General features: G+C 35.6%; 1 protein-coding gene across 1 annotated transcript in view; it reads right to left on the bottom strand.

Moving 5' to 3' along the window:
* Positions 1–1,461: 1,461 nt before the first annotated feature.
* The window catches only part of pitx3 (paired-like homeodomain 3), a gene marked incomplete in the record, with an annotated part of 24,596 nt that continues 16,796 nt past the window's right edge, over positions 1,462–9,261 (bottom strand). Inside the window, 1 exon segment of the mRNA XM_014002774.1 lies at positions 1,462–2,807. Coding sequence (XP_013858228.1) covers positions 2,238–2,807 — 570 coding nt within the window.

Below are 9,261 nucleotides of genomic sequence, written 5' to 3'. Positions count from 1 at the left end.
CAAAATGTTGTGGGTCATTTTGACCCATGTAAACAGGAGGGGTAACATGTTACATAGTACCACAATGTAGTGAATGAAGGAGTAAAGAATTTAGGTTGGAAACTAAACAGTAAAGTTTTTGACAGGACTATAATATATAGACAATGTTCAATGTTTCATTAGTCTGTTTGTACCTTCACTTTGTGACAAAATAATCTGCTCTTTTGGCTGAATCAAACTGAAAATTGTTAATTAACTAACTACATAGTAACACTTTTTAGAAAAACACTCATAAAAAGATTGATCAGATTTTACATTAGCTGCTGTGCTGCCTGTGAAGTTCTTCAGTTGGTTTGATTTTTTTTTTTGTTATAGACTAATTTGTATTGCCACTAAGGTGGAGCAATATTAGCAATAAAATAATTCATGATTACTTGTGGCATTTAATGAATAGTTTGCCAGTTAATTGATGACATTTGCATGTAGCTGTCATGGCTTTAATCTTCATTTTCTGGCTTTCGTCTTACTACAGTTTATGTTGGTGATGAAACGAGTTTGTAGGGTTAGGGTTAGCTACTCTGCACTGCCTTCGGCTCACATATGCGCCTGATAGTGGTGGTGTGTTGCACACAAAAATATGTCATCACGTGGTACAAATTACAGTTATTGCAGAGGCAAATACAAATAGTCGACAGATTTTCTGATGATTATTTGCATACGATTTTGCCCAACTCTAATTTTTTTATTATGAATTTTGTTTAAACTGCAATGCTATTATCAAATCAACTAAAATAAGCCAGTTTATATTTTTAATTCTACTACATATTTATGCAATGTTTAACAAGCAGGCTTTAAAGCATATTTTGAGATTGTTTTTCCATCTCTTTTTATTTGCCCTCTCTAGGTTACATATGTGGCTTTTTATGTATTATTTGGAGAAAAAAATAATCGGAACTGCTGCTTTCACAACACTGCTGACATAATAAAGCACCATCATTTGGTGTAACTGATGTTATCTAAAAATTTAATCGTGGAGATGTAAGGCAGACAAGGTTTTTTTTCTGCCATCCTGTCTTCTGTAGTGTCGCTGGAAACCCTCGCTCCTCGAGGCCCTTATGTAATCCTGGCACCGGATCAGCCGCGGCCTTTGTGAATTCCTGCTGTTACCGGATAGCCTGTGGTTACCACACAGAGTGTAGGTCAAACATATCAGAGAGCAGCCATCAGGAACATCTATATCTCCCCCACCTCTGTGTTACCATGGAGCTCATTCTGAGTTTCGGCTGTTGTAGGAACATCCTGTTTCGACKCAGGAAAAAAATAAATAAAAATAAAACGCAGCCAGATGCTGCAGATTGAAGTTGCTGGGAGGACGCCCTCGGATCAACGAAAACATTCATTTCGAGTTCATAGAAATTAATCTTTTAAATGTTTTTTAATGAGACAAAAACAGGCTACACCAAGAAAAAAAGCTATTTTTTCTTTTTTTTTTCTTCTTTTGTTATAACAACTGCACTCTTACATACATTATTTTACAGTCATGGACTGTAACACCACACAAATCTATGTACTCAATGGCTTTTTAGAGTTTTACTTGAAAATGTAATTCCGTTAAATGGAAATAGTTGCTTCTGTGTGTAAAAGCTAGAGGTTGTGCTTACGTTCCAGAAATGCCCTCGCCCTTTGACCTGTGACCTCTCGAGGTGAGAGGAATCCACAACAAAACCCTTCCTRAATGATGAGCGTCCACTTGTGGTCTTTAGAATTGAAGAACATGCTTTTTCTCATTTTTTTCTTTTAAAGTAATACACATCTTATTCGTCACATACAAAAAAAAAACAGAGAAAAGTCCTTTATGTACACTCTCCGTTTGTCTCACTTCCTGCATCAGTTTATGTTTCCGGGGGCCGGAGACGCTGAGCACCAGTCCAAAGTTTTGTTTGGTTTCTACAGGTTCTCTGATCATGCAGCTCAGAAGAAGGGAAAAATAATTTTAGACACTAATTTTTAGAGATCCTTTGAAGTCGTTGGTCAGTTGAGCAACAGAGTCTCACAAACTGGAGAAAACAGTGGTCCATCAGGTTTCAGTTTGGAGGATTTCTCTCTGTTCGCTGTCAAAACATTCACTTCCTGTCCGCGTCGAATCCGGTAATTTACAGATGGAACCGAAGAAATGACAGGTGGAGGAGCCATGGACTGATGAGGGGGCTGGGGTGTTGGGTCAGGGGTCAGTGCTGGAGATTTATTTGGATTTTCCTTCATACGGGCCGGTCCACAGCATATTGGCAGGGGCTCAGGTTGGACACGGGGTTCTGGACTGCAGGGTAGGGGAAGTTGGTGTGCTGCTTGGCTTTGAGCCGCAGGCTGGCCAGGCTGGAGTTGCAGGTGTCTCTGTACATGTAGGGGCTGGCGGTGGTGGCGTAGGGGCACGTGGCCGCGGTCACTGCCACGGAGTTGAGAGCGGTGGGGCTGTTGAGGTTGTTGAGGTTCCCCAGGTTGTTGAGCCCGGTGGCCGGAACCCCCGCCACGGCCGAGGGCACCATGCTGGAGGCCATGTTCATAGAGGGAATGGAGCTCGGCGGGGAGAACATGGGCTGGGATGACAGGGGGGTTACATTCATTGAGTTAAAGAAAGGAAAGCTTTTGGCAGACAGTGGGCTGCTTGCTAAGCTCTTAGTGGCCCAGTTGTTGTAGGAGTAACCAGTGTACATGTCATCATAGGGCTGCATGAGTCCATTGAACTGAGCACCAAAGCCATTTTTGCACAGCTCTGCCTGCTGGTTCCTTTCTCGCTTTCTCCACTTAGCACGCCGATTTTTGAACCATACCTAAGACAAAAAACAAATCGGAAGAATAATGAATCTATGTACTAACGCTCTCTAATGCACTCTTTTGGCAAAGCAGATTGGCTTTTATAAAGACTAAAACTTAGTGCTTGGCCAAAAAAAAAAAAAAAAAGAGAAAACATCAAGCACTTTGTTTCTAACGGAATAAAGACAATAAAACAGAGGGTTATGGGTTATTTTACCAAAAGCAGCAGGAGGATTCAAATTACCACATATCTGATGAGATTTGATAAAACCCCTAAAATGAGAAAGCAGCAAACAGGAAGGTCAGTGTATCTTTTAGTCATTGGATTTTCATTTTCGAAACGGGTATTAAAAAACAAGAAACGAGTGGATATTTGTTTTTTGTTTTAAAATACTGAAATTAAAATTAAAATATAAAGCGTTTCTCGTTCTTCGTGTCAAAAAGGGATGAACGAAATTTTTTTAATGATTTGAGTTTCGTTATCTGTTTCAGATAGCAAAAAAGAAAATTAGTTTAAGGCAGAAACGACAAAAGGCGTGTTTGTTCATAATCCTTGCCGGGTCGTACCAACTTACTGTCTCCCTACAATAAACTGTTTCACCACCAGTAGGCGTGTCTGCAATATCAAAGTTACTCAATAAACATCTCATTACAAGTAAAAAGCGTTGATGTTGACTTTGGTATCAAATATATTTGCCAAGTATTTATTTGGTATCAGATCGATATCAGTCGTAGTACCGCCCACCCCTCGCTGAAAGGAAAAATCCAAGGACACAAACTGACAGAAAAAAGCACAGATTTTGTCAAAACTCAGGAGGAAAAGAAAACCTTTGTGCTCACAGAACAACAACTGTACAACACACTAATAGAATGAAATTTATCTTATTTTGCTTTTTATTGAGAAAAATGGAGATGAAACATGGAGGCAGTAGCTGAATTCAGTAAAAGAGACTTATTTGGCCAAAAACCACATGAATTATCTCTGCAGCCTTTGGTCACAGAGCAACAGTCATCATACAACTTATTTATGGACACTTCTCTGTGTTTCAGCCTTTTATTTACAGAAATTAATGTTTCATTATGCAGAGCTGCCAGGCGAGCGCCCCTTCTGGTGGGGGAATAAATAGTCATAGAATACAAATAAACAAGCCTTTTCCCATTTCTGTCTTCAAGTAATTTTCTTTTTTTCTATCTGAAACAGAAAATGAAACTCAAATCATTTTTAACATTTTGTTTATCCCCTTTCGACACTAAGAATGAGAATTTTTAATACCCGTTTCAAAAATGAAAATCCAATAACCAAAAGATACACTGACCCAGGAAGTGCAGCTCTGTCAATTTACGATTTAAAATAATGCACATGATAACACATTAYTGGTTAAGTGACTAGTCCAGCTTTTAAAAAGGAGAATGCAGTAAATGGTGATCCTATACAAAAAATCAACTTGGATTTATGACAGCATAGTAATCAGTAAAAAAATAAATAAATCTGTTAAACCAGATTAAAGACTAATGTCAAGATTAAAAAATACATCTAGGATAAAGTTATGTTGAAAATAAATTTAAAATCACAGAAAAAATAAATCTATTTTGAGATTAGAGTTTATTTGTTGAGAATAAATACAAAATATTTGGATTAGTAGCTATGCCCAGAATTAAATAGAAATTAAAAAAATAATAATCCATGCAAGATAGAGTACAAATGTCTAACTTATATCCAAAATATAGCTGAAATTCTGTAATTATTTTTTGACAAAAAATCAACATTTCAACAGAAGTCAAATCAACAGAACAAAGTCAATATTTTCTTTTTTTTTTCAGAATAAAGTTGAAATTCTAAAATAAAATTTATGACAAGAACTAAATTAAATCTTTGAGGTTGAATGAAGACATCAAAGTCGGAATTTCAAGATTAAAATTGACTTTAATGTCAAAATACCTAGATAAAAATCAAAATGCTATTTGAAGTATAAGGTCAAGATGGGTACAGCTGTAATTTTCACTCAAACAACAAATCATTCATGACACAAGCACCTAGAACCAAATGTCCTGTGAAAAAAGTGACCATCCTTCAGAATTGGTTTGCTAAAAAATTTCTTGTTTTAACAAATAAAATGTAACTTGCATCATGAGCTGAGGTCTGTAAAGTATAAATGTTACCAGCAAAACAAAAAAAACTATATTATTTACTAAAGAAAACACTTTTCAAAGTTTTACACAATTTGAGTGCATTTTCAGCTTAACAATATGAGTGTGTGTTAGAGACATTTATTGTGAAGAGTCCTAATTTGAAGTCCATTCAGCTGTAGGAGTAAAGACTTTACCTTACACTGGTTCAAGTGAGTTTTTTGTAGTTTATCTCATAAAAATCTTAATGACAATATTAACAAAAATAAAACAAAGACAGCAGAATTGTGCTTGACTTTATTTGCAACAGTTTAACTTTAATCTTAAAACTGAGAAGCAAACAAAAACAAACCCTTCCTTTTATTTTAATTTTTCCTGAATGGTCTAAATATACTGTTATAGGAACCCGAATTTAAAAGGTTTTTCAAATTAAAAGCTTTCTTGAGTAACATTCACAGTCATCGCTTGACGCGTCGTGGTAAAAAGGGGTTAAAATCACAACAATTAAAGCTGCTGTGAATAAAAAGAAAAGCTCCAACTTGCTAGAAAGTTGGTGAATAATAAGATGTTTTCCTAGCTTCGCTCGCAGCTTGACTTGATTTGATTTTTGGGGAACGATATAGAACAACCGAACAGACAAATTTCAAACGACTTCTCATTTTAAAAGAACTGAAGTCAATAAACGCCTAATTCTAAAACACATCTAGTCAGCGGAACCCTAACCCCTCTCAGATGATCTCAGTAATATTGTCGGCAGATGTGTCTGGAATTTTTGAAAGACACGATGATCCCAGAAAGTAAGTTGAAGTGTATCATCAAACAGTCTTATTAGGCAGGGCTTATTAAAACTAATCATTCACTTATTTGAATAGTGAGATCCCAATGAAGAAAATGTCAGGGAAGGGCAATTTTCACATTTGTCATTTTATGGTCCTATATTTAGAGGATATGAATTGGATTAAAGCTTTGGTGGTGGGTGGGGGGCAATCTAAATTGAGTGGTTTTAGAAATGAAATCGTTGCCAAGTTCATCTGAGGGAGATAAGTTCTGGACCAACTTTGATACAGAAGATGTGAGAGAAACTTTTTGGAGATTGACGGACACCATCCCTGAGTTTTATTCAYGCTGACACATGGTGTTTTACCCATTCTCATGTTATCACAGGAACAGAATGCTGCCGACMGTATTTATACTGTATGAGTACGAAGTGTACAACTCTGAGTTTTCATCACCTGCAGTGACAGCTGCAGAAACCACACACAGAYGCTGGAGTGAACTGGTCTCAGGCAGGACTTATGGGCTGTCCCTGTATGGCAGGCCATGTTAACATAAAATCGTTTGACTCTGTAATTACATTCTAGATATCTAAAAATGAGTTGTGACTAGTAACAAATACATTTCGACTATTATGAATGGTAATTTAAGATCTGCATGTTCATTCTAAATAGTCAGAACAATTCAAGAAATCCTAAATTACATGTGATGGATCAAAATGTCTTCGAAGTTATTTTAAATGACGTCTCTGGATTCGTCATTTGAAGGATCATAYATCCGTAATTACACTTCAAGATATCAAAAACACAATTATGACAAGTCAAAATTGCATTTTTTTGATATCTGAAGTAAGAAATTTGAAGTAAGAACAGACTGACCTGACACTGCAGACCACTGAATTGCAAATGCAGGCAAATAAAGGCTTGGAAACGTTCAGTCAAAATGCTACATAAATCTGTGATGTTTTGACAGAATAATTAGCAAAACCTGTCTAGATGACTAAAAGGTTCAAGATATCTAATTTATTTGAAGATATCTTAAAAGGAATTGTGACTAGTCATAAAAACAGTTCTAGATATCTCTGAGTTACTTTTGTCTAGTCATTATTTGCTTTAAAGATATACCTGCAATTAAATTTGCACAAGTCAAAACTTATCTGCTATCTAAAAATACATTTAAGATATCTTGAGTAATGAGGTAATTTAAGACATCTTTAATTGGAATTATAGAGTCCACGAGGGGACATGGGGGGGTGTTCTTTTGCGTTCACACAAAATATTTATGTATTCCCTCGCAAAAGTTGTTTATTACTGCTGTGCCTGCCAGTTTCTTAACAAATTCCCATGCTCACCATTATACTGGAGTTAGCCTAATGCAGCTTTGGAATGAATGTATCACAGGGACGCATAAAAGTGTGTAAAATGCAGATATTCAACTCTGTATAGCCACGCAACATCACCGGCAATTCCCCCAAACTTGTTGCGATACAGCTTGTTTTGGTAACTGGATATTTCAAAATAAAAGTCTGGTTTAATACAGTTCATTCAAAACATTAACTCTTTGCGTGGGAACGCAAAAAAAAAGTCCCCTTGACCTCTTGTGGGCTCCATAGAATTATTAGTAGTCATAATAAAAAGCGAGATATCTTGAAAGCAAATAACGACTAGTTAAAACAAACTTGGTCAAACTGGTCAAAGTTCCATTTAAGGTATTTTGAACTGAAGCCTCCATACAACTGGTAAATCTGACATAATTTATACCAGTCAGAATCTTAAATAAGTATTTTTGCCTGGACAAAATATAATTAAAGACATCTTTATTAACTAATACTGTATGTCTGTATCTGGAATGTTAGGGCGGTGAAGCTGATTTTGCTAATTTTATTTAGAGCAAAAAGACTTGAAAGCGCTGAAAATCAGCCACTCCAGTGGATTTTCTGATCTGCACTTGTTAAATTATGGTCAAAAGATGCTGGACTCTGGTTTCATTTTACACTTTTATCAATGTTTACCAACCAACATGATATTTAATAAAAAAAAAAAAAACATTCTAACTTGTAATTTTAAAAAGATCCTCACCACTACAGAAGTTCAAATAAAACTTTGAAACAGCTTCTGAGCACATATTTGCTGTGGGCACACGTTAAACTGCACATAAAGTCATCTTTGACTAATGCAAATAAATAAATCAATAAATAAATAAATAAATAAATAAACAAATAAATAAATAAATAAATAGTCTGAAGCTAAATATTGGTGTGTGATAAGAAACAACTTTATCCGAGGACTCTCTCTGAATGTGGCAAACTAGAACATTTCTGAAGATATTTTGAAGGATGTAACTTCTGCTTCCTGAAATGCCAACAAACATGAAGTTTCTTCTTAAAACCACAGTCCAGCTTTGTAAACCAGGTCCAGGAAGGGAACTGATGATGCAATGTGTTAGTGGACATTTTAATGATGTTTATGACCTCGGAGCTTCTTTTGGAAGTGATTGTTGCTTTTGTTTTATGTAATAGTGTTCAGTAAAGATGGACCTTCATTACATTTAAACCWTTATTTTTTTYCCCTCCCATCCTAATTTTTAATTTYCCTTTTGGAAAAACCAGTTCAATAAAGAAAAGAAACTCCAAATGTTGGACTTAATTGGAATTAATGTGCTCTGATGTTTGGCGGCAGTACATCATGCAACATAGAGAAAATATGAAGAAAAAAAACATAGAACATATTTTAAAATAGGTAAGTGAGCAAACCTCAGCTCAGACATTTGGAACTACTTTTATTTTAACAAGTCGCAGAATCTTGGACTCACTGACCKAACTGGCAATATGACATCTCTAGTTTGTGCACAGTCACAATTTAAATTGTAATTTTTTTGTTAATTTGACCATAGCATGCTCATTTTGTCGAGACCCTAGTTTTAGAGCCATATAATCTTTTTTACAATTTTTACAAATTCTTCTAATTTCTGCAGTCTTTAAACAATTTTTATACAATTCATACATCAAAACATGTATTTTTATCTTCCCTCAATCAGTGTTTCCCTCGCTGCTACACGATTTATGTTGTTAGGTTTTATATTTTTTTCAAATCCTCACAGAGTGCAGAGTCTGAACTCTCAATAAACTCCATTGTGTCTGAGCTCCAAATTTTCTTTTCAAAGTTGGAAATAAAGGTATGTATTTCCTACATAAAGCACTGCAGACACTTTAGATTTTCATGTTTGACAAACAGGCAGTTCTATCAATAAGTGTAAGGAAAGTTTTTTTTATTAACAGGTTAACAGGGATCCATGTTTAGTTGTAAAATTAGACTTTATTTAATAAACATATATTTTGACTGTAAAATAAAGACTGTAAAAATACTGTAGGCTGTTCAGTTTTTTTCATTTTTAAACCAAAAGTTTAAAAATATATTACACGGACGGAGCCATTTTATTTACACACAAAGCATTCTGGGTAAATGATGACGTGGATAGGTCATCGGTGCGAGGCTGCTAACGAGCTATATCCACCCTGAAGGTTAATCTTGGACAATATCTGATGATCGACTCTTTTAAGAGAGCGTTAAC

This window comes from Austrofundulus limnaeus, unplaced genomic scaffold (assembly GCF_001266775.1).
Source record: "Austrofundulus limnaeus strain Quisiro unplaced genomic scaffold, Austrofundulus_limnaeus-1.0 Scaffold0, whole genome shotgun sequence".
Lineage (NCBI taxonomy): Eukaryota > Metazoa > Chordata > Actinopteri > Cyprinodontiformes > Rivulidae > Austrofundulus > Austrofundulus limnaeus.
This window is presented reverse-complemented; position numbering and strand designations above follow the sequence as displayed.